This window comes from Canis aureus, chromosome 6 (assembly GCF_053574225.1).
Source record: "Canis aureus isolate CA01 chromosome 6, VMU_Caureus_v.1.0, whole genome shotgun sequence".
Classification (NCBI taxonomy): domain Eukaryota; kingdom Metazoa; phylum Chordata; class Mammalia; order Carnivora; family Canidae; genus Canis; species Canis aureus.
The window spans coordinates 26,072,290-26,098,599 of NC_135616.1; the positions used below are offsets into that span (position 1 = coordinate 26,072,290).

Here is a 26,310-nt window from a genome sequence, read left to right on the forward strand (position 1 = left end):
GCGAGCAGGCTCCCAGCCACAGGTGATTAATTCAAGGTGTGGCGTCGCCTTTCCAAGACCCCATTCTCAGGGGTGCCGGCCTCCCTTCTCCTGGGTGGGGCCCAGCAGTCCAGCTCCCTGTGGCTGGCACTTTATTCCATGTCACCAACTCACTCTGGCTTCCAAGGGCCCTGACCCGCGTGCCACCTTCCAGCCAGCCCGCCCACGGGTCACCTCGGACCCGGACGTGTCCCGGGCTGGGGTCTCCACCTGCGCTCCGCACCCTCGGGCAAGGGTGGCGCGGGCCCGGCTCTCCCGGGGGCACTAGCGGAGCGGCGGTGGCAGACGGCGAGTCACGTGCGGCAGCGGGGGCGGAGCGCAGCCGGCCGGGTGGGTGGAGAAAACAAAGCCCCCAGCTGTCAGGACGGGAAGGAGGCGGCGGCGCCGGAGCAGGTGAGTCAAGTGCATTTAAAGCGGTACGGCCCTGGCGCACCCCGACACCTCCTGCCCTGGCGCAGTCCCTCCCAGGCCGGCGCTGGCCGCGCCTCCTCCCGCAGCCGGGGGGCTGCAGTCCGCGCGTCGCGGAGCCGGCGGGACCCCGGCTCTCCGTGCCCGCAAGAAGTTGTGCGGGGGTCGGCGGCGCGGCTCCGGGGTGTGCACCCGCCGCCTTCCCGCGGGCTGCACCCCTCCTCCGTAGCCCGGCGCAGCGCCCCCGGGGAGAGGGGAGGGAGTCGGACTGCCACGCTGGCAGAAGCCGAGTGGACTAGCTCCGGGGTGAGGGCCGGGGCCGGCCGGGACCGGGACACTTGGCGCTGGCGCAGAGGGGGCCTGGGGGTGCGCGTCCGGCGCGCGCAGACCGGGGGGCGCCCGACTCGGGGCGCCGGGACTGAGAACCCAGGGCGCTGGCAGGGGCAGACCAGGAAGTGCAGCGCGCTGGCGCTGGCGGGCTGGGGATCAAACCCTGGCCCCCCGGTCCTGCAGCCGCCCCGGGAGCTTGCCCTCCGGCGGAGATGAGCCCCTCTGTCCGCCCCCCAAGTCCAACTCCGGCTCCCGCTGGTGCTTCTGACGCCCAGGGCTCGGGAGCCGAGTCTGGGGAAAAGAGAGCGGGTTGTTATTCTGAGCCCAAGGGGTTCTGCTGCAGGGAGCCCAGGGCGCAGGGCGAGGGCTCCTCGGCGACTCCCCACTCTGCTTCCGTAGCAAATTCTTCAGTCCACCCTTAGAAGGGCTGCGCCAGAGCCCAGAAATCCCACAAAGGGCTGCAAGGAGGGGTGGGCACCGAAAGACCCCCCCCCCCAAACTGGAGCGCTCGGTAATGCAGACTTTCAAACCCCGAAAGGGCTCGTGGGTTTGGTCACCCCTTGAGTCACTTTGTCGCTCCCGTGCCAAGTGCCGCCCAGCGCAGAAGGCAGAGCCCTAACCTCGGAGGAAGGGGCGCTGCAGCCATTCGATCCGGAGGAGCCTTTGTCTTAACCCCCCGTCCCCTTCTGCTAGTCTTCGCCGGGTCAGTAGCGCGTGGAGTAATTAATATTCTGAACAGTAGCCGTCCCTTCAGCCCGGCACCAGCCAACCCTGCTGTCCCCTCCCTGCGGCTTCTCTCCATCACTTGCTCACGTCCTCTCTTCCGAAACCGTGGAACGTGGTCCAGGCCCGCGAAGCAAGAGGAGGTCACGAGACGCGCTCCGAGGCAGTCACGTAAAATGAAGGGTTAAGCGTTCGAACCTGCACCCGCCCTCCCGCGAGGAGACGGAAGAACTTTCTTGATTAGCATAGTATCTACCCCGGGGCCGCGCTGCGAGGCGGCGGCTGGGCTCGGCGCGGCCGGCCGGGGGGAGCGTGCACTCGCGTCTCGGCCGTGCCTTGACGCAGCACCTGCTTCTAATCTGAGAGGACCCGAGGCTTGCAGCTTTGCCGAACAGGACTCTGTGGAATGAAACAGAACAGAGATCAAAAGGTAACAGTAAGAATAGCGCCATCTGAGATGCTTCCCCAGCACTAAATTTGGCGAAGTTTTTAGAAAGCTAAGGGCGGAGATGGTCCTTGTCTAGACAGTGTTCCTGCTAAAAATGCCCCCTTGCTCTGCTTCGCTAGCGTTCTTTGCGGCTGCCACCCTGAGTTATCAGGGGACTAAGTGTCAGTAGGTCTCTGAGACAGGTTGGGAGGCCACCGGGTAGGTAGGTGGTCAGTAGTTATGCTAAACTGGCAAGGCTCACTTGCTTGGGGAGGAGTGAGGCTTGTCCAGTGCAGAGGTTCCCAAACTTTGCTGCCTGATAGAATTACCTGCGGAGCTTTGGAAAAGTCCTGATGTCCACATGTCATCCCAGCTCATTTAAATCAGACAGTTCGGAGGTGCGAGCCAAGCATCGGATTTGTTATGTTTTATTAATCTCCAGGTAATTTCATTGTGCAGCAAAGTTTGAGCATTACTGACGTGGGGGAAAAAAAAGAAAAAAAAAAAAACAGAGTTCAGTGGCCAGCAGCTGCAAGCGATGCTCGACAAGATGCCAGTTTAACTACTTGGGCGGGTGGGGGGGGATGACGCTGAAACTGGAGTGTTGCTGACGAACGCCCTAGGGCGGGGGACTGTCATCTGGCAGCTTGGCTGGCGGTGACACCTGCCACATCATCTTTCACCCTCTCTTGCCTTAGGTCCGGTTCTTACTGGAAAGATCGAAGTTCACTGTCATGCCTGGTTTCTGCACGGTTGTTAAGGAGACGGGTAGAAACTTTCATTCCCATGATGACTCACGTGCGCAGGCCGTGGGGAAACCCAGCAGAAACTAACTGGGAGCAGCCTGGTGAGTCAGCAGGCTGCACTCCAAGGCGGAGCCCGGGCGATAGGAAGTAATTACATCCAGTGCTTCTTGACGCGCACTCTTCCACTCCTTTTGAAAGCATATTTGAGTATGTGATCAGGATTTGCTTGCTTATGGAAGCCCATCCCTTTTCCAGCACCTACCTACCAGCTTCATTACTGGTGCTCTCTCCTGTTAGAAGGGGAAACACAAAGCCAAGGAGGCATCTTGTAATTTCCTCCGTGGGAGGCACATAAAAAGAAGCAATTGGAGAGGACCGACTCCTTAGGGTTATTTCAATTATGTGAAGTAGAGAGGACGAATTTGAGAGCCCATAAACTTTGAATACGGAGAAGTCAAATACTGTTTGGTTACAGGCTCAGTGCTGGATTCAAGGATCTATTGAAATAGAAATCATACCTAAGATTTTGCAAGAAATTTTGCTATTAACCAATGATTTCTTAAAAAAAAAAATTTCCTAAGGCATACCTGACCCTAATAAAATAACCTGTCTTAAAGTATACACAGATTTTTAAATAAACTTCTTTCTTATTTTTATTGCTATTAACTTCAGTTTTTATACCTCTCCTTTCTTTCATTATTCTTTATATTCCCATGACTCTTTCCATCATTGCCTAAATGCTTCCTTCCCCATGCTGTTTCTTTAAGGGGGAACAGCAGTGCCTGGAGCACAGCAAGCATTCGATGTTGTCAGCTATGGAACTTTGTTGGACTCTCTCATAGCCCCTAGGTACCCTGCTTGGTATTCTCTCCTAGGGGCCTTTGTGTCTGCAGCAGCCATAGCACAGAGGATAAGACCTTTCATGCTCTGGATGCTACTCGTTTATACTGAACATTTTCAAAAGGTGGGGAGAACATTTGTAAGCAAAGCATCCTGAGTACATACAGTTTCGTTAGTTTCCAAGACAGATATTCTGGATATGTAGGACCTGAAGGTCTGTTTCAGTTCTTAAGTGCTGTAAAATGGTAGCTCATTTGTTCATTTACAGTTTTACATAAAATAAGTTAGCAATTTTTTTAGCATAAAATAATTTAAAGACAATTTAACTAGTAATTGTTATACCTAACTGCATTCTCACGGATCAAAGTTTCACTTCATAAGTTTGCTCTCTGCCAATTATTATGGGAAAAAAAAAATCCAACTATACAGATGCCTAAACGAATCCATGAAGCTAGAAGAGTTATTTCAGAGCACAGGACAAATAGCACTTTAATACTTAAACAGCTTTTATTGTCATTGGCCTTTATTAAAATTAGCACAAGTGAGGGACACCTGGGTGGCTTAGCGGTTGAGCATCTGCCTTCAGCTCAGGGTGTGATCCTGGAGTCCTGGAATCGAGTCCCACTTCGGGCTCCCTGCATGGAGCCTGCTTCTCTCTTTGCCTGTGTCTCTGCCTCTCTCTCATGAATAAATAAATAAAATCTTTTTAAAAATAGCACAAATGTATTTAAATAGCATATTTAAAAACGAGAAGTTGGAAAAAAATAGAAATGAGAAGTTGGTTGTGTTCTTTGACAGATACCATGAAAAATAAATGTTAATAAGAATTTCCAAAGGCCAAAATGATGTAAATGAACCCATTCTCATTTCTGTGTAGCTTAGAAAAGGACTAAGGATGCACTTCTGAAATCCCCATCCCTTTTTTGGGAAGAGTAAGATATTGAAAGGCTGAAATGTAGTCTAGACGACTGGGTCTAATCCAGATTCATCAGAAACTGTTAATCAGAGGATAGTGTAAACCTAGGTCTGCAGTATTTACAAGTAGGACAAAAGGAGTGAGGTACAAAGAAGGTGTGTCATCTCAATTTTAGAAACTCTCAAGTTTTTGAAAACAGATGAGAATCATCCAGTTTTTTTTACCTTAAATTTATACAGCCCTTTGATTTTTTTTTCTTAAGATTTATTTATTTATTTGAGAGAGAGCGAGCGAGCGCGAGCATGAGTGGGAGGGACAGAGGAAAGGGAGAGAGAATATGAGACTATATACTGACTGTGGAGCCCAAGGCAGAACTCGATCTCAGGACCCTGAGATCAGGACCTGAGCTGAAATCAAGAGTCAGAAGCTTAAATGACTGTGCCACACAGGCACCCCCCAGCCCTTTGGTCTTATTAGCATATCAGGGCCTAAACAGAACTGGATAGATAGAATTCCCAAGTGCTAAAAAACACAAGTCCCAAAACTAAATGATACTCCAAACGTCTTGTCCAGAGTCTATTATATCATGCAGCTGTTTCTTGAATAGGGTTGGGTATAATCTTGCTTGGAGGTTTTGGCTAGATAAGTTCAGTTCTAATTTTCTGCTTTCTCCTTAAAACAGGAGAAACTGAGTGCCTGGGTGGCTCAGGTCATAATCTCAGGGTCCTAGGATAGAGACCACATCAGGCTCCCTGCTCAGCAGGAAATCTGCTTCTTCCTCTCCCTCTGCTGCTCCCCCACCTTGTGTTTGCTTGCTCTCTTTCTCTCTCTCCCCATCAAATAAGTAAAATCTTAATAAAATAAAATAGGAGAAACTATTTACATACATCATGCTCTCACTTGACTTTACTCTTAAGTAATCAACCTTTGGACTGGGCCAACGCCCACAAATCCGAGCCATCATTAGATTCTTATCCAGATAACTAAAGTAGGGAGTTTGAGAATCTTTGCCCAAATTATAGAAGCATAAACTCTCTTGTTTTAGGAGCCCATATAGATTCATCACCATTCAACAAAAATGTAAATGCCCTGTACAACTTCTTTACTAAATAGTCCTTCAGTCTCTACTTCAGGGTCTCCTTCACCACACATTCCATCCACAGAGTATTTTCTGTAGCCTTCACCCACTGGAGACCACAGAGAATAAAATAATAAAACTCATATATTTACCTGCAACCCTCTTAAATACTTAAGTGAATTTATTCTCCTTAATGAGGAAAATCTGGCTATAGTATTTTGAATCTATTAATCACACAAATTTTTGCTCCACATTTGCCACCATAAATTTCAAGAGAAGTCTTCAGAATTGTGATTTGTTACACCAGAGTTATAGAATATGATTATTGGTAAATTGCCTCCTAGTAAAACCTAATCATCTACATACTTCAAAAATGACTACTGACAAACTTCGTGTAATGGCACTAGGCTTGCACTGAGTTGAAACACATGGCTGCATCTGTTTTGCAGATTAACAAACTATGGCCCACTGGTCTGTTGTATGTTCTATGAACTAAAACTGGTTTTGGTATTTTTTTAATGGTTGGAAACATCAAAAGAAGAACAATATTTTGGGATCCCTGAAAATTATACAAAATGCAAACCTAAGTGTTCAAAATGGTTTAATTGAGCTTCAGTCATACTTTTTTTTTTTTTTTTTTTTAAGATTTTTACTTATTGAGAGAGCATGAGCAGGGAGAGGAGCATAGGGAGAAGCAGGTTCCTCATGAGCAGGAAGCTCTACTCAGGGCTTGATCCCAGGACCCTGGGATCACAACCTGACCTAAGGCAGCCACTTAACCAACTGAGCCACCTGGGCCCCAGATTTGAGATTTTTCATTAACTGTCACTCTATACACTTAAAACATGGTGTGGTAATGTGCTGTTTTTGAAAATAGCACTATGCTTGTATATATATATTTTTTCTCTTGTATATATTTAAGATCAATTACTATTTGTAAAAGAAGTGCTCATTAAATAATAAGCAGATTTTCATACAGTCACTTACATCACTAGAGGCTGACAATATGCCATGGACAACTTAGTTTGAAATTTCCAGATTCAAAAACACATGAGATTATGATCTAGAAATTCAAATTATTTGCCTTCTGCCCAAGGCTGGACCGAAAAATATTCTTTCTATTCTATTCAAATAGAATATTTGAAAGAACAGTAACTACATTGATAGGAACTTGTCTTACTTTTTTAAGTGTTGCCTCATAAAATTTCCTTCAGTTAAGAGAACTTCCTCTTTTTGATGACTTGTTAATGCCACCGACTGCAAATGAGTTTCACTTAGATTAAGAGCAATTTTAAGGGTTGTATATATAACTGGTCCTCTTCATCCCTTCCAGAATCAGTACACTTGCAATTTAGAAACCAAAAATGGTGGTTAGGGTTCCTTTTTCACTAGATCAAACAATGCATTATAAACAATGTAAAGTTTGAGGTACCTGAGATCAGCTAAATAATTCCTATAAACAAAGCAAAAAAAAAAAAAAAGATATTTAACCCTATCCTAGGATATTGGACTATTAACCCATTCTTGCTCCTGATAGAATAACTGGGGAGAAGGATGAAGTGGCACAACTAAAGACAGACTATGTAACCAGTTCAAGTGAAAAGTAACTTTCCTCCCTTATCATAATTTAGAGTTCACATTTTACTAATTCCATTTTGTTTAATATAGCCTGTGCCATGAATATAACACATGTAGCTGTCACTAGAGTAGTTTCAAAGTAAAACAGTATGGAGGGTCCTCAAAAATAGAACTACCTTATGATCCAGCAATCACACTACTATTTACTTAAAGAATATAAGAACACTAATTAATTCAAAGGTACTTGTGCATCTCTATGTTCATAGCAGCATTATTTACAATGGCCAAGATATGGCAACAGCTCAAATGTTGATTGATGAATGGATAAAGAGGTCATGGTACACACACACACACACACACACACATACTATTCAGTTGTGAAAAAGAATGAAATTTTGTCATTCGCAATGATGTGGATGGAACTAAAGAGTATAATGCTAAGTGAAATAAGTCAGGAAAGACAAATACCTGACTTTAATCATTTGTAGAATTTACGAAAGAGAACAAACAAGCAAAGAGGAAAAAATGAGAGACAAACCAAGAAACAGACTTTTTTTTTTTAAAGACTTTATTTATTTATTCATGAGAGACACAAGCAGAGGGAGAAGAGGGCTCTCTGCTGGGACCGTGATGTGGGACTCGATCCCAGACCCCGGGATCATGACCTGAGACACCCAGGCATCCCAGACTCTTAATTATAGAGAATAATCTGATAGTTACCAGGGGGGAAGTGGGTAGAGGAATGAATTAAATAGGTGATGGGAATTAAGGCGAGCACTTATGATGAGCACCGAGGGATGTATAGGAGTGTCAAATCACTATATTGCACACCTGAAACTAATATGCTACATGTAACTAACTGTAGTTATTTTTTTTTTTGAGAGAGAGAGAGAGCATGTGAGCGGTGGGGGGTAGGGGAGCCCATGGAGAAGGGGCAGAGGGAAAAGGAGAGAAAGAATCCTAAGCAGGCTTTCTGCCCAGTGCTGAGCCCCACATTGGGGGCTCAATGTCATGACCTGATCATGACCTGAGCAGAAATCAAGAGTTGGATGCTCAACCAACTTGGCCACCCAGGTGCCCCATAACTAACTGGAATTTTTTTAAGATTTTATTTATTTATTCACAAGAGACACAGAGGCAGAGACACAGGCAGAGGGAGAAGCAGGCTTCATGCAGGGAGCCCTATGTGGGACTAGATCCCAGGTGTCCAGGATCACAACCTGGGCTGAAGGCGGCGCTAAACCGCTGAGCTACCAGGGCTGCCCCTAACTGGAATTAAAATAAAAATTAGAGTAAAAAAAAAGTTCCAAAATTAAGAACTAATTAGATTTTACTATATTTTTACCAGAGTAAGAAATTCATAATTTTTAATTGCTTGACCAGAGGCAGAACACTCAGGCATTATAAATGACATGACCAGAATGACTATTGGTATTTGTAGTTGGTAAGAGAAGGGAAAATAAGCCAGAAAAGGCAGGTGGGAAACAAGGCAATTTCTTTTAGTTTTAACTGCTGAATTATCTGAAGCTATCTGTCAGATGTCATACGTAAAAGTGAAACCCGAAAACTAGATTACCCTCTTTAAAAGCTGGTAAGGCTGCTTTCAACAACTAGTGAGCAAGAGGTGAGAGCGTGCCTGCCACCACCTTATACTTTCTTTCCTTCTTTTTTACTTTTCTTCAGCTTGCCAGGATTGGACCTATTAAGAAGCACCTTTCTTGATTCTAACCTAGAAACCACTGCCTTTCCCACTGATCTTCTTCAGTCTCCAAAAGTAGAAAAGAGAGAGGGAGCTAGAAGGAAAATCTTTCTGCATTGCTCTCCTGCATTCTTCCCCCAAAAGGAAACTGTTGATAGAAGACTTTTGTTAGCTTCACTTCCGGCTTGCCTTCTATCATAATTTTGTTTTCTTAAATGTGGTCTTCTGGGCACAAATCTTCTAAAAGGAGTTTCCACACATCAGCAGCAGTAGTGACCGCGTGCTCTATGTGTTATTGGCAAATCCAGAGAGCTGTTCTCTATGCAGTTGGAATGTTTAAACAATACTGTCAGTGGGTCTGTTCATTTTCCATGCCAGTTATCTGTTCTCTCAGCCCTTTGGGGTAAGTTAGGATCTTAGGGAAGGGGGGTGGCGTTTATCTTGGGTTGCCAGGCTAAATACAGGATGCCCAGTTAAATCTGAATTTTAGACCAACAATGAATTTTTTAGAAGTATATATTACATCTATGTATTACATAGGGTACACTCATACTAAAAAAAAAAAAAGAATCTTTTATCTAACTTTCAAACTTAACTAGGTATCCCATCTTTTTGGTCGTTCAAAATTTGGTTTTATTTTTCTTTTCTCTTTTTTTGTTTTTGCTAAATTCACAACCCTACTTCTGTCCCATAATAGGGACCTACTTTGTCTCAAAATGCCTAGCTTTCCTGGTCTGTAAAATATTTGATCTGAGACTATATGTCCAAAATAACAGATTAGAATGTCTGAGCTGCCTTCACCTACTAATAAATAAATTAATAAATTAATTAATATAAATAAATAAATATCCAAACCATTATCTGAGTTTTCTGCACAACTTACCTAATTAAGAGGGGAAATGAAAAGTAAACCCGAACTAGAAAATCAGCAATCTTATTTTGTAAGATATTGTAATTGTATTCTTTCTATTCTTTCAAGACCTTCCAATAGAATAGATCCATCGATGGGTAAATTATTAGCAAGTAGAATATGTGAGAAAGCACCAAGCACATCTATGTGACATTGCTTATCAATGTTCCAGGATGTTGAATGAGTCCAGGGAAGTTCATTCCCAGGGGATTCCAATGATGCCACACTAGTCAGGTGATGTCCCAGGACCTGCAGTTCAGCGTTGCCTATGAGCATCTTAAAATGCAGAATTTAGGCTCCACCCCAGATCTTCTCAATTGGTCCCCACTTTAACAAGATCTGTAGGTGATTCACGTGCACAGGGAAGTTTGAGAAGCCCTGAAGCGGAGGATTTACTTGTTCACACATAAATGGATGTCTTGGTTTAATACCATGTTGAAATAATCCTTAAAACTCTCTTTAATACCTAAGAAGATTTATAAGATAAGATTATAAGATAATACCTAAGTTCCTTTTGACGAAATATCTGTGGTAAGCAACTATTTCCGTTTTCTTCTTGTGAGAATCTGAAATGACCATTTCTAATATTGTTTTATAATGTACATATTTAACAAAATAAGACAAATGTAAGGTTGAAAAAGACTCTCAGAAGGACTAACTGGACAGCCTATTATAAATAACATGCTGGTTTTCCCTTCACTAATAACCCATAAATTGGGTGGCATGCACGTCCTGGCCCTCACATCACCAGCAAATCTCTTGTGTTTCTTTATTTCGTGTATTGTAAGTTTCATAAGAGTATTTAAATGCCAGCACCACATATTTATCTATTTATATTCCTAGGTTCCTTTAAAACTGAACAGAGGACATATAGTTTGAGCCTATGGCAAATTCCAAACTGCTCTTGTGGAATTCTGAGTTTTAAAAAGTTATACAAAAAGTTCTATAGATTTCAATTCCTTTCGAGTTTGAAATCCTCACTTCCTTATGCCTGCCCCCTTGTTTTTTAGAAGTTGTGGAGCTCCTGGGTGGCACTCAGTAAAGCTTGGTTTCAGCTCAGGTCATGATCTTGGGTTGTAATTTCGAGGTCATAATTTCGGGGTCATGAGATCAAGCCCGCACCAGGCTCCACGTTCAGCACGGTGCCTGCTTGAAACACTCTCTCCCTCTCCCTCTCTGCCCCTCCCACCCCCTAAAAGAGATAAATATATCTTTAAAAAAAAACGTATGGTGTTGTATCACAGAAAGAATTCTGGAACTGGAGCAAGATCATCAGAAGGCCTTATACTTAAAACTAGTTCTGCTGCTGACTGAGTGTCTTTGGAGATGTTACTTAACATCCTTAAATCAACATCCCTCAAATGGAGTTTTCTCATCTGTCAGATAGAGATAGTGGAGTCTGGTTTGTCTCGCAGGATTCTTGTAAGACTCAGATAACGTATAAGTCTCTATGAGGACTGTATTATGTATAGTGACACAGTCATAAGATTTGTTTAATGGTCTTCAGAGAGGGCTGGCAGTGGACTAAATATTATATCTGTAGTTTACTGCAACACAACTAATTTGGAAGAAAGGTGATGTTAATTTTGAGAGTCCCTTTTATGCCCTGGAAATGGAACCATTGAGGGTATATCTTAGAGACTTGTGGCTCTATGTCCTCAACCACAGCCTTCCCTTCTGCTCCTCAGAAACATTAAGGTCTCCCTCTTGCCTGGGGCAGTGGTATGTTCTGGGACACCAAGCAATGAATGCCTCATCAGGGCACTACTCTTTGCTCTGTGAAGTCAAAAGACACAATGTTTGGAGTTTTTCCTTCTGTCAGGATTCTGTATAATTCCTCCTGCATTTTTCTCCCAGGCAAATATACTATAGATTATAAAAATAGATTATAAAATAGAAAGATTATAAATAGATTATAAAATATACTTTAATGTTTTAAATTACTCAACTATTTTTCTAAAATATGCTTTCTTCAAAAATACACATCTTTAGGTAGTGATCATAACCGAGTCATCAGTTACTCAGTAGCTGTGTATCCTGTCTCATCACATAATCCCAAATTGGAGGAAGCCACATGGTCATTTTGTCAAAAGATACCCCAGTACATAATTCCCCTTACCGCCACATGGAGGAGAAACTAATTTATCCTTTTGTTGTTGTTTTAATAAAAACAACATAAGACACATTAGGGAAAGTTTGAAAAAGATGAGGGAGGAGCGTGAGGGGAGCCACTCCTAATCTTACCACCTCTGTGCAACTATTACAAAAACAAAACAAAATACAATTTCCTTTTTTGTGTAAAGCTCTCATTGACTGTATTCACGTTCAACACTATTTCACATAAACATTTTCCTTAGCATGTTGAATGTTGTTTCTCACATCCAGGATAATGTTTCTAGCTATAATGTCTTTGCACATTTTTCTGCCTGGGATGCTTCTTTAATGGATCCAGGCTCAGCCTTTGTCTTATCTCAGGTGTTAATTCCTCAAGGTCTTTGCTGCTCCATGGACCCGTGACATCTGCATCACCTGGGAGCATCCTATAAATGCTGAAGCTACATTTCCCTTACAGACATTCTCAATCAGAATCTGTGCTGTAATAAGATTCTCAGGTGTTATGGATTAACATGTGAGAAAGATTGTTCTGGAAAGCCTTTCCAATCTTCCTATTACCTCCCCCCACCTCCTGCAGGCCCACCCATCCAGGATAAGTCAGGGGACTCATTGCAGTTTGCCTTAATTCCCCACACATGGGCCTCCCCAGCACATAAATTGGTTGGAGATGGGGATGGACTCATATGGCTCTTCACGTCCTCTGGTTTGAGCACAGTACTTGACCCCTAAGCATTCAGTATTTGGAGTTGTTTTGTCATTTTCTGACACCACTGCTTTGTAGATAGAAAAAATACAGATGAAAGTTTTCTTCCATGCTGGGAAAATGGGTAGTCAAGTAGGACTCTCTGGGTCACACTGGTCCGCAGTTTGGGAGACCCCTATAATTGCCATCTTTACTGTGGGAAACATACTGGGGGTTGGGGGAAAGAAATGCTCTCTCTCTCTGAATAATTTCTGAAAGTCCACTGTTGGAACTTTATCCTTTTTGCTTAAGGTATTTAATACCTGCTACCAATATCTCTGGGAGAACCTACACTTTACACATGGCGTAAAGGTTGAGCAGCTGGCAGATTTTGGTAAGCATTTGATAAGACCTAGAGGTAATGGTTTTCTGGTGGGAAAAGATAGGGTACTCTAGTAGGTGTTAGGGAAGGTAAATGGTGGAATGCTACAAAACGACTTCTAATCCTGACAGATGTTACAATATGTTTTATATTGAATCCTACTGTAGATCACTTTTTCATTAGAAAAAAAAAGCATTATCTATAAAAATCCCAGGATAGGATTTTTCTTCCTACCCTGCCTTTCATCCAGGTATCCCTTCAAAGTGAACCACTGATACCCTGGGGATTCTTTTTTCTCCCCCAAATACTGGTTTTAAACTGTAGACAAAGTGCAGGTACTTCTACACTGATGTTTCTGAACTTGTACTAAAATTAAACAGCTGAACTATAGGGCACTTTCTCTGTTTAGGAACCACTTGGTCCTTTTATTGTGGAAGGAATGCTTTGTGAACTCTAGGACAGACAATCTGATAGAGGGAGGCTCAGCCCAGGAGGCTGATGTTTTGAATTAGAAGAACTGATTAGGGTTTTGGAATCAAGTTGTACCCAGAAACAAGAAATGTCTGTCCTGCAGAGCTATTGTTTGTCTTTTGAAAGGAACAAGAGGCTCCTGGTACTGCTTACCAAGGGCTCTCACAATTAGCCTCATAGACCACGAGGAATATAACTATATTCAAGAATGTGTAGCTTCTTTTCCCCTTTTGGAGCCTGTCGCTGTGCTGACCCATCACCATGGACACTAGCTTGAGCTGAGTTGTGAATCTGAGTCTGGGTTATCTTGCAGAAGAGATATTAGGTTGTTTTTCTGTCCTAAACTGCTTATATGAGTGTCTTTGTTGATGCTATTCATGGTAATTCGCCCAGACAGGGACTTTGGGTGGGGTTTTTAAGAGTCCTTTGACACCTTCAGAGTGCGCCTTGTTGAGCAATCTGACGCAGGTGAGCCATGCAGGATGGGTAAAACAATTGTGTTCTACAAGCTTTGGCCTCAAGCCTAAGTCCCTTTGAGTCATATTTTCCCATGGGGTTTGTGGCCCATCCCAAAAGAAAGAGATTTTTAACACCCTATTCTTGCAAAGTTTAGTGTTGTAAGCGTTGCTCTTGGAATCTGAAAGCCCTGTGTATTTCTGGATTTTTTTTCACATTTCGGGGAGTTTGTTTTTAAATGTTAGGTAGTTAGTAACTTGTTATTAATTTTCTGTGACTGTGGGATACTTCTATACTTTGATTTCCCAATCTGAAAAACTATACAAATTGTCTACTAACGATCATGAATAGAGATTCTAGTGATTAAAAGAACGAAGAGGAAGTTAAAATTCCGTTTGTGAAGAATTAAAGTATTAGAGAAATGATAGTCAAACCAAGAGAAAGTAGCAACATCTACCAAAACATTCAAAAGAAAAATTAGCGTGACTTAGGAGTTAAGACAAAGAATGCTTGTCTCTGCCCCCTTAAACAATGGTCTTCTTTTAAAGTCTTTACAAGTTAGGCACAACATCATTCTTACTATTCTTATTAACAAGTCCACTTACATTGATTGTAGGAGGACCTGGGTCTTGTCCCAGCTCTGCTTAAAGTGCAATCCAAAACGACTCAATTCACCTGTGACCTCTAACATCCTCAACTGGGAAGGTACCTTACAAAAAATACCTATGTTTTCTCCATAAGAAATCTCAGCATTCCAAAAGGTACTTGTTAATCCATCTTTCTTAGAACAAAATATAATGGGAATTGGACTTTTCTTTGGAGAATCCATAAAGTTTTCAAAACATGTGGAAAACACATCATTTTGATATTACCTTGGCACATTGAATTATTTGAATTGAAAAAGGCAGAAGTAATGGTAAGATTCAGACTTCCGTTTAACCGATGAAGACTGCAATGCTATTGCAGCACAAAATATGAAAGTAGAGTGATTTTTTTGGCAGAGTAGGCACATTTCAAAGAGCACCCGTTCGGATACCTTGCTGAGCTTCCTTTTCCCCCACGCGTATAGTAGTTAGCCTTGTGTCCTCTCTGTGAGTCTGCCTAGACTATAACAGAGGTCCTATTGCTTACCCTGTCAGAGATAAGGGAAGATCTGGAAAAAGCAGGACTACTGACCCAGTCCAGCAGTGAGTTGTATTGAGCTGCCCCCAAATACAGGCAGAAACAAGAAACCTGCATCCTCCTGGCTCTCAGGTACATGGTGCTCACGGGAAGGCAGGGGATGCATTAGCTCTCCCCATGCAGAGCAGAAAGGAAGCACTTTGTGGGATGAGAAGGACAAGGAGGCACAAAAACTAGCTTTTCCTGGGAGGATCCAAAAGATTTGAAAGAAATAAGAATCTTAAACCCTCGTTAAGTGCAATGATGCGTTAAGTGCAATGATGTCTATAAAGCATGAAATTCCTAACAACAATCTGTGATAGCTACTGGCATTCAACCTAAAGCTAACATGTAAAGTTCTACTTGTGGTCATAGTTTTGTTCTTTGTTCCCCCCCCCCCGCCCTCCACTGCCAATCTTTAGATATGGTGGTCAAACCAGGGGGTTTGCGAGATCACAGACCACAGGAGAGGCAACAAGTAGGCTTCACAAGGGCCAGTGAGGGTCATACTCAAGGCCACATCCACAAGATCCCTTCAGGTGTGCATTCTCTCCCATTCTTTCTAAGCCATTGGTTTTCCCTAGGATTGATTCTACTTTGACATTTCCTCATCCTATAACTAATACTCAGGTTCAGGACAAGGGAGATGTGTTCAAATTTAATTATTTAAAAAGTGATGAACAGGAGTATTTTCCATTTACATAGGAATTTGCAATAGCTTAAGAATTCTTATACATAGCAGCAACATGCTAAATCACTGCACTTGACAGAAAACCAAAAAAACTGGAGCCCAAAGTTTAAATGTTATACCCACACTTCACATAAGGGGGAAAACCTCAGTCCCAGGGAATTTTATTACAGGTCCAATGCTCTTTATAGCAGGCAGGTTTACAAATGATAGTTGAATTCCCCAAGTAGTTCTCAAAGGTCCCTTTAATTCATAAAGATGTTGAATTGTAACAACCTCCTGTTTCCCACGAAAAGATGCACAGGATTTCAAAAAGTTGGTTAAACCATTTTTGGTGTATAGCCCACCAAAGATGAGGGGACTCTTAATATTCTGGCATCATTGGTCACTTCTTTGCCCTCGGTTTGAAAATGCAAGTGCACTTAGAGAAGTCATCAGGACTTGTCCAGGCGTGTGGTTAGAAAGTATTGGCAATCCCAAAAGCCTAACCTGCTACTTTGAGGCAAAACGATAGTTCAAGTATACTAGAGTTTACTTTAATACTTAGCTTTTGCAAACTACTTAAGTCTCTTGTTCCTTTTTTGCTTTAGAGAGACTACTTGGTAGTTAATCTGAGCGTCCTCCGGACTCTCAATCATAGTGGATATATATATGGTCAATTCAGCAGAGTCTGTTCTCTATGTAAGGGAAAATAAGTGGCTTCATTGAGGGTGCCAGTGTTACAAGATCCAGAACCAGCCATTTAGGTTGGCAGAGCAGAAATAACAAATGTTTGTGATTAGCACTCCCTAATATATTTGCACAGATTAGTTAATTAAGTACATAGCCTCTTGGAAAGCAGAGAGCTTTCCCTAAGGACCTGAAACTCTGGATGAGTACATGACTACTAGGATATTAGAGATGTGAGGGGAACGAGGAGAAATAATGGAAAATGTGGCCCAAGAATGGACTTGAGCTCCTTAATTTTGCTTTGGCCCATTCTTGGTAGCAAGGTCTGAGCTGTAAATGAGTTTACTTCACTTAGGATCGTCTGAGTGAATGACACATCTAAGTGCAGGCCCGATTACCATATAGCAGATTGTGGAAGACCTCTGAAAGCAGATCATGCGCCTTGTGCCTTGCAACACTCCGTGTGGTCCCCAGACCAGCAGCATCCTCTAGAAGTTTCTAGAAAGGCAGAGTCTCAGATCCCACCCTAGGCCTATTGAATTGTAATCTGAATTTCGAGATTCTCTGCTAACTCAAAATCTGAAAAGCACCACCATTAAGGAACCTGAGGGAGAAAATGCTTATTTTCCTCTAATTTTCAGAGTGAGGTTTTTGAAAACCAAAAACACCAGTGGTTTTTCAAATCCTATGTATCCTCCAAGGGAACAGCAGTCATAAGCTTTTCCCTTCCGTTCTTCACTTTCCCTGTCAGTACACTTGCATTCACAGCCTCATGGTATAGTTATTAGTGTGCCAATAAGCTCCTCGGTGGCTGCACTGTATATAGTTCACCCTCTAGATCTCAGCACCCAGCAGGGCATCTAGGATATAACAGATGCATACCCTGGTCTTTGTGAGCTCCAGCACTGAAGTCCAAAGTCCCAGCCTGGCCTCAAGCCTCTGTACAGGTATCTGTAAGGTATGAATAAGAAATCTCCTCCATCAGAGGGTTACTGTGGGAAGCAAAAGAGGTGATATAGGTAACATACTTAAGACGGCATCTGACACCTACTAGCTGCACATAAGTGGTAACTTGTTCTTATGTGCACAATCCATGACCTTCATGTAAAAAAAAAAAAAAAAAAACTTGATGAAAATCAAAATTTGGTGTCCTGTTGCTTCAAAAATATGAAGTTGAATTTTAATGTGCATAGAAAGCCTGACATAAGGGAAGAAAAAGGGAACATAGGTTATTTTTTTAAATTATTTTTTATTATTTTTTAAGATTTTTTTTAAATTTATTTTTTATTGGTGTTCAATTTACCAACATATAGAATAACCCCCAGTGCCCATCACCCATTCACTCCCACCCCCTGCCCTCCTCCCCTTCTACCACCCCTAGTTCATTTCCCAGAGTTAGGAGTCTTTACGTTCTGTCTCCCTTTCTGATATTTCCCACACATTTCTTCTCCCTTCCCTTATATTCCCTTTCACTATTATTTATATTCCCCAAATGAATGAGAACATACAATGTTTGTCCTTCTCCAACTGACTCACTTCACTCAGCAAAATACCCTCCAGTTCCATCCACGTTGAAGCAAATGGTGGGTATTTGTCATTTCTAATGACTGAGTAATATTCCATTGTATACATAAACCACATCTTTATCCATTCATCTTTCAATGGACACTGAGGCTCCTTCCACAGTTTGGCTATTGTGGCCATTGCTGCTATAAACATCGGGGTGCAGGTGTCCCGGCGTTTCATTGCATCTGTATCTTTGGGGTAAATCCCCAACAGTGCAATTGCTGGGTCATAGGGCAGGTCTATTTTTAACTCTTTGAGGAACCTCCACACAGTTTTCCAGAGTGGCTGCACCAGTGCACATTCCCACCAACAGTGTAAGAGGGTTCCCTTTTCTCCGCATCCTCTCCAACATTTGTGGTTTCCTGCCTTGTTAATTTTCCCCATTCTCACTGGTGTGAGGTGGTATCTCATTGTGGTTTTGATTTGTATTTCCCTGATGGCAAGTGATTTAGAGCATTTTCTCATGTGCATGTTGGCCATGTCTATGTCTTCCTCTGTGAGATTTGTGTTCATGTCTTTTGCCCATTTCATGATTGGATTGTTTGTTTCTTTGGTGTTGAGTTTAATAAGTTCTTTATAGATCTTGGAAACTAGCCCTTTATCTGATATGTCATTTGCAAATATCTTCTCCCATTCTGTAGGTTGTCTTTGAGTTTTGTTGACTGTATCCTTTGCTGTGCAAAAGCTTCTTATCTTGATGAAGTCCCAATAGTTCATTTTTGCTTTTGTTTCTTTTGCCTTCGTGGATGTATCTTGCAAGAAGTTACTGTGGCCAAGTTCAAAAAGGGTGTTGCCTGTGTTCTTCTCTAGGATTTTGATGGAATCTTGTCTCACATTTAGATCTTTCATCCATTTTGAGTTTATCTTTGTATATGGTGCAAGAGAGTGGTCTAGTTTCATTCTTCTGCATGTGGATGTCCAGTTTTCCCAGCACCATTTATTGAAGAGCCTGTCTTTCTTCCAGTGGATAGTCTTTCCTCCTTTATCGAATATTAGTTGACCATAATGTTCAGGGTCCACTTCTGGGTTCTCTATTCTGTTCCATTGATCTATGTGTCTGTTTTTGTGCCAGTACCATACTGTCTTGATGACCACAGCTTTGTAGTACAACCTGAAATCTGGCATTGTGATGCCCCCAGATATGGTTTTCTTTTTTAAAATTCCCCTGGCTATTCGGGGTCTTTTCTGATTCCACACAAATCTTAAAATAATTTGTTCTCTCTGAAGAAAATCCATGGTATTTTGATAGGGATTGCATTAAACGTGTAAATTGCCCTGGGTAACATTGACATTTTCACATTATTAATTCTGCCAATCCATGAGCATGAGATATTTTTCCATCTCTTTGTGTCTTCCTCAATGTCTTTCAGAAGTGTTCTATAGTTTTTAGGGTATAGATCCTTTACCTCTTTGGTGAGGTTTATTCCTAGGTATCTTATGCTTTTGGGTGCAATTGTAAATGGGATTGACTCCTTAATTTCTCTTTCTTCAGTCTCATTGTTAGTGTATAGAAATGCCACTGATTTCTGGGCATTGATTTTGTATCCTGCCACACTACCAAATTGCTGTATGAGTTCTAGCAATCTTGGGGTGGAGGCTTTTGGGTTTTCTATGTAGAGTATCATGTCATCGGCGAAGAGGGAGAGTTTGACTTCTTCTTTGCCAATTTGAATGCCTTTAATGTCCTTTTGTTGTCTGATTGCTGAGGCTAGGACTTCCAGTACTATGTTGAACAGCAGTGGTGAGAGTGGACATCCCTGTCTTGTTCCTGATCTTAGGGGAAAGGCTCCCAGTGCTTCCCCACTGAGAATGATATTTGCTGTGGGCTTTTCATAGATGGCTTTTAAGATGTTGAGGAATGTTCCCTCTATCCCTACACTCTGAAGAGTTTTGATCAGAAATGGATGCTGTATTTTGTCAAATGCTTTCTCTGCATCTAATGAGAGGATCATATGGTTCTTGGTTTTTCTCTTGCTGATATGATGAATCACATTGATTGTTTTACGGGTGTTGAACCAGCCTTGTGTCCCGGGGATAAATCCTACTTGGTCATGGTGAATAATTTTCTTAATGTACTGTTGGATCCTATTGGCCAGTATCTTGTTGAGAATTTTTGCATCCATGTTCATCAGGGATATTGGTCTGTAATTCTCCTTTTTGGTGGGGTCTTTGTCTGCTTTTGGAATTAAGGTGATGCTGGCCTCATAGAACGAATTTGGAAGTACTCCATCTCTTTCTATCTTTCCAAACAGCTTTAGGAGAATAGGTATGATTTCTTCTTTAAACGTTTGATAAAATTCTCCTGGGAAGCCATCTGGCCCTGGACTCTTGTGTCTTGGGAGGTTTTTGATGACTGCTTCAATTTCCTCCCTGGTTATTGGCCTGTTCAGGTTTTCTATTTCTTCCTGTTCCAGTTTTGGTAGTTTGTGGCTTTCCAGGAATGCGTCCATTTCTTCTAGATTGCCTAATTTATTGGCGTATATCTGTTCGTAATATGTTTTTAAAATCGTTTGTATTTCCTTGGTGTTGGTAGTGATCTCTCCTTTCTCATTCATTCGTGATTTTATTAATTTGAGTCTTCTCTCTCTTCTTTTTAATAAGGCTGGCTAATGGTTTATCTATCTTATTAATTCTTTCAAAGAACCAACTCCTGGTTCTGTTGATCTATTCCACAGTTCTTCTGGTCTCGATTTCGTTGAGTTCTGCTCAAATCTTTATTAACTCTCTTCTTCTGCTGGGTGTAGGATCTATTTGCTGTTTTATCTCTAGCTCCTTTATGTGTAAGGTTAGCTTTTGTATTTGAGTTCTTTCCAGTTTTTGAATGGATGCTTGTATTGTGATGTATTTCCCCCTTAGGACTGCTTTTGCTGCATCCCAATGATTTTGAACGGTTGTATCTTCATTCTCATTAGTTTCCATGAATCTTTTTAATTCTTCCTTAATTTCCTGGTTGACCCTTTCATCTTTTAGCAGGATGGTCCTTAACCTCCACGTGTTTGAGGTCCTTCCAAACTTCTTGTTGTGATTTAGTTCTAATTTCAAGGTATTATGGTCTGAGAATATGCAGGGGATGATCCCAATCTTTTGGTATCGGTTCAGACCCGATTTGTGACCCAGTATGTGGTCTATTCTGGAGAAAGTTCCATGCGCACTTGAGAAGAATGTGTATTCAGTTGAGTTTGGATGTAAAGTTCTGTAGATATCTGTGAAATCCATCTTGTCCAGTGTATCCTTTAAAGCTCTCGTTTCTTTGGAGATGTTGTGCTTAGAAGACCTATAGGAAGAGCTAGATTGAAGTCACCAAGTATAAGTGTATTATTATCTAAGTATTTCTTCACTTTGGTTATTAATTGATTGATATATTTGGCAGCTCCCACATTCGGGGCATATATATTGAGGATTGTTAAGTCCTCTTGTTGGATAGATCCTTTAAGTATGATATAGTGTCCCTCTTCATCTCTCACTACAGTCTTTGGGGTAAATTTTAGTTTATCTGATATAAGGATGGCTACCCCTGCTTTCTTTTGAGGACCATTCGAATGGTAAATGGTTCTCCAACCTTTTATTTTCAGGCTGTAGGTGTCCTTCTGTCTAAAATGAGTCTCTTGTAGACAGCAATTAGATGGGTCCTACTTTTTTATCCAGTCTGAAACCCTATGCCTTTTGATGGGGTCATTAAGCCCGTTCACGTTCAGAGTTACTATTGAGAAATATGAGTTTAGTGTCATCATGATATCTATTCAGTCCTTGTTTTTGTGGATTGTTCCACTGAATTTCTTCTTAAAGGGGAATTTTAAGAGTCCCCCTTAAAATTTCTTGCAGAGCTGGTTTGGAGGTCACATATTCTTTCAGTTGCTGCCTGTCTTGGAAGCTCTTTATCTCTCCTTCCATTTTGAATGAGAGCCTTGCTGGATAAAGTATTCTTGGTTGCATGTTCTTCTCATTTAGGACCCTGAATATATCCTGCCAGCCCTTTCTGGCCTGCCAGGTCTCTGTGGAGAGGTCTGCTGTTACCCTAATACTCCTCCCCATAAAAGTCAGGGATTTCTTGTCTCTTGCTGCTTTAAGGATCTTCTCTTTATCTTTGGAATTTGCAAGCTTCACTATTAAATGTCGAGGTGTTGAACGGTTTTTATTGATTTTAGGGGGGGATCTCTCTATTTCCTGGATCTGAATGCCTGTTTCCCTTCCCAGATTAGGAAAGTTTTCAGCTAGAATTTGTTCAAATACATATTCTGGCCCTCTGTCCCTTTCGGCACCCTCGGGAACGCCAATTAAACGTAGGTTTTTCTTTCTCAGGCTGTCGTTTATTTCCCTTAATCTATCTTCATGGTCTTTTAATTGTTTGTCTCCTTTTTTCCTCAGTTTCCCTCTTTGCCATCAATTTGTCTTCTATGTCACTCACTCGTTCTTCCACCTCGTTAACCCTCATCGTTAGGACTTCTGGTTTGGATTGCATCTCATTCAATTGATTTTTAATTTCTGCCTGATTAGCTCTAAATTCTGCAGTCATGAAGTCTCTTGAGTCCTTTATGCTTTTTTCTAGAGCCACCAGTAGCTGTATAATAGTGCTTCTGAATTGGCTTTCTGACACTGAATTGTAATCCAGATTTTGTAACTCTGTGGGAGAGAGGACTGTTTCTGATTCTTTCTTTTGAGGTGAGGTTTTCCTTCTAGTCATTTTGCTCAGTGCAGAGTGGCCAAAAGCGAGTTGTATTGGGAAAAGGAGAAAAAGAGAGGAGAGAAAGAAGGAAAGAAAAGAGAAAGAGAAAAAAGAAAAAAGGAAGAAAAAAAGAAAAAAAAGAAAAAGAGAAAAAGAAAGAAAGGGAAAAAAAGGTGGGGGAAGGAAACAAATCAAAAAGCAAAACAAAACGAAACAAAACAAAACAACAACAACAACAAAAAAAAAAAAAAGAAAAGAAAAAAGAAAGAAAAACCCACGGGGGAGTATCTTCTGATTCTTTGTACTTTAAGTCCCTTGGCTTCCCCTGGAACTTGTCCGTCTCGCTGGTCTTCTGGGGGAGGGGCCTGTTGTGCTGACTTTCAGGTGTTAGCAGTTGGGGGAGCTGCTCTGCCCCCTGCCTGGTGCAGGGCTCAGTGGGGGTTGTTCACCCCGTGAGGCCGCAGGAGGAACAGCCCCAGTGGCGGGGCCAGCTCTGGAGCTGGATTCAGCTCCGGCAGGAACTCCGGAGCTCTCCGTCTGCAGGGCCTGGAGGCTCCGGGGCGGGGCCGCTGACCTGCTCAGCTGGGGGCAGGAGCGTCCTTGCTGTCCTGGGCCCTCCCGGCCTCTGCCTGTCCCGGGGGAGGCCGGATCCTGGGCTGTGTCCCGGTGCCCTGTGCTCCGGGGTCTGCGCTGTTGGATTCGTGCTCCCGCCCCGCAGCCCCCTCCGTGGAGCCGCCGCCCGAGCCCCTCCGAGCTGCTCCGGGACCCGCCGTGCGCTGCAGCCCTTAGGGAGCTCGGCGCACTCTCCCGGGGCGCAGGTGTCTGTTAGTGTCCCCGGGAGCCCGAGGTCACCCCCTCCCTCCTGGGGTCCTGCTCCAACTCCCTGCGAGCCCCTTTCCGCCCGGGAAGGTTGGTGCAGCTCCTGCTCCTCTGGGACGGGGCTCTCCTGTCCTGGGGACACTCGCCCCGGCCTCAGCCCGGCTCCTTGCGGGCCCCTCCCCCTTGGATGCCTTTTGTTTCTTTATTTCTTTTTCCCCGTCTTCCTACCTCGATAGAAGCGCGAACTCTTCTCACTGTAGCATTCCAGGTGTTCTCTCTTTAATTCTCAGGCCGAATTCATAGATTTTCAGGAAAATTTGAAGGTTTTCTAGGTAATTTGGTGGGGACAGGTGATTTGGGAACCCTACTCTTCCACCATCTTGTCCCTCCCCAGAACGTGGGTTAAAATGAACTCAGAGGAAAGCATGTGATTTGGACTCAGAAGACTGGAGTTTGGGTCCGAGCTCTGTTCTTTATCAGTTGTATGATCACCTACAATAAGCAAGCTCCCATGATTAATTATTCTCTTTATTTCCTGGGGTTATGCCATAAAAAGGGTTTTGGGATGAGTAGGAGGGCAAGGCCCACCTCACTCATTGTTATATCCCTACATCTCAGTCCACAGATGCTCCATGAGGTGTTTATTCAATTGGTTTGGAGCAAGTGCTCTTAGTGGGGACAAAATTTGGATGTTGCTGTGGTGTGTGGCCCTCTAAAGCTCAACCCTAACAGACAAAATCTATTCCTTAGTATTTAATTTCTTTGCAGTGGGGAGTGGGATGACCAGGAGGCAGTGTCTAAAAAGGCTCCTTGGAAGGCAGAGAATGGGGGGGGGGCATCATCTGGGAAAAAATTAGATGGCTCTCTAACCCCGTATCAGATGAGAATTCCTAAGGAAGACAAAGGTACAAAAGACAGCTAGCTAAAAGGCACACACAGTGAACCTGTGGAGAAAGAATTAAGATTTCAAGATCTAGGTGAAATAATTTTACAAAAGGAAGAGCTATATTCCACCTCGGTGCTGCCGGCAGGGTGGGCAGTCATCTCCTATTTGGCATCGTAGCTGCCCTCAGATCTCTGGTGAAGCCCAGGATCCTTTTTTTTTTTTTTTTTTTTTAAGAATTTTTTTTGTATATTTTTTTTATTGGATTTTGTTTGAGCACTGGGTGTTATATGTTGGCAAATAGAACTCCAGGATCCTTTAAAAGAGGGTCAAGCAGTTTATCCAACACCAGTCAGACTGATGTGTAAAAAATTGAGCACAACTGGGGAAACTCAGGCCCTGATGATAGGGTGCACAGAAAGTTCAAGATTCAGATCTTTTTTTTTTTTTTTAAAGATTTTATTTATTCACAAGAGACATAGGCAGAGGGAGAAACTGGCTCCCCGTGGGGAGCCTTATGCAGGACTCAATCCCAGGGCCTTGGGATCACAACCTGAGCCAAAGGTAGATGTTCAACCACTGAGCCACCAAAGGTCAGTTGCCCAACCACCAAGGGTCAGATCTTGATGCCCAACGGAGCAGCAAGAAAACAGAGCACATGCTACCCAGTGGCTTTCAGAAGTCTCTAGTCCACAGCACCAAGGAGTGTGAAGTGCTGCTGATGTTCAACAAATCTTAAAGTGCACAGATTGCTCATAATGTCTCTTCCACGAACCACAGAGCCATTGTGGAAAGAGCAGTTCAGGTGGCCATCAGTTGCCAGTCCTGATGCCAGGCTGCCTGGATTTGTTTCCCATAATAGATGGGGGTTTTGTTCCCATCCCCCACCCAAGTTTTATCCCTGACAACATAATTGGTGCTTTTGTATCACTAGATGATTTCCCAGTTCAGTGGAATTCAGCATAAATTTCCCCATCAAGTAATTACTGATCCAGCCTCCAAACACTTTGTAACTGGGGCTCCTCCATAAGACCCCCACAGCAGGTTTCCAAAAACAGTGCTGGTGGTCATCATGTGAGCATTTTAGGATGCACAGAAGTCCCAACAGAAAATTTAGGGGTAGAGGCTATGCAAATAACCCTGCATATTTCAATAAATTCCATCTACTTAAACACTTTTGACAGACTACTGAAAATGTTTGAAAACCTTCCCACACAACACTGCAGTTGGGCAGTGGTTATCCATCTTTTGAGGGAGATTGTAGCAACCTGGATACCCGGTGTCTGAACAACCCTCTTGCCACAGCCAAAGTTCACCATCACCCTTTCAACACCTCTAATCTGTTGCTGTGTTTCTTCTTTGGAAGTCACAGGAATAAGACTATAAAGAGAGGATACATGTAAAGTGAGGATTTTGTTTCCACTATAACCTGAACACTAAATTTGGACGCTGGGCTCTTAAAGGGAACCTGATACCATTCACTGTGCTGCTTTCCTGCTTCGTGAACATTCAGCTACATTTCATTATCAGTTGAGTCATACTTGTGAGGAAAGGAGCCATTCTTCTATCCCAGCTATTTTCAAGGAATTCTGATTAAAAACTGATAAAAGGATAAGTAATTATTAAAAATGTTCACAGAATTAATGCACGTGGTATTCTCATGCAGTTTGTCTCATATCAGTTGTTTTAATTTTACTTTTGTGCCTTTCGCACTGTGGATATTCTCTTCTAGAATAGAAAGGGCAGGCTCAAATTATTTTAATCCTGGTTCGCATGGCAAGTAACAGATGGATAAAGGAGGATTCTAAGAGGGGGATGAGGCTCAGTTTGTATGAAAATAACTGAATTTCTATTTTATCATAGCTATGACTTTAGACGGTTTGGGGGGATTATACTTTATTTTTATAGAAGCCAAAATCACACGACCAAAAGAAGTTTATAACATCATTACCCTTCTTAATGTATACCATCAAAATCCCCTTATCAGCCAGCTATAATTTTTCAAAGCCCTTAAATATAAAATATGGGTCATTTTGTAGTCTGGTTTAAGGAGAGGAATGC

The 26,310-nt window shown here is 42.7% G+C and overlaps 1 protein-coding gene across 5 annotated transcripts in view; it reads left to right on the forward strand.

Moving 5' to 3' along the window:
• Nucleotides 1-338: 338 nt before the first annotated feature.
• Nucleotides 339-26,310, forward strand: part of MAPRE2 (microtubule associated protein RP/EB family member 2) — a 159,959-nt gene continuing 133,987 nt past the window's right edge. The window contains exons 1-2 of one of the 5 annotated variants that reach the window (XM_077900460.1): nt 1,429-1,930; nt 2,626-2,774. Coding sequence is in view for 1 of the 5 variants with exons in the window: in XM_077900458.1 (XP_077756584.1) it covers nt 1,907-1,930 (24 nt within the window). In the remaining 4 variants the exon portion in view is untranslated. Of the gene's footprint in view, nt 433-1,428; nt 1,931-2,625; nt 2,775-26,310 lie in introns of those variants that run through there. The other 4 variants (XM_077900459.1, XM_077900461.1, XM_077900458.1 and 1 more) reach the window with 4 other exon arrangements.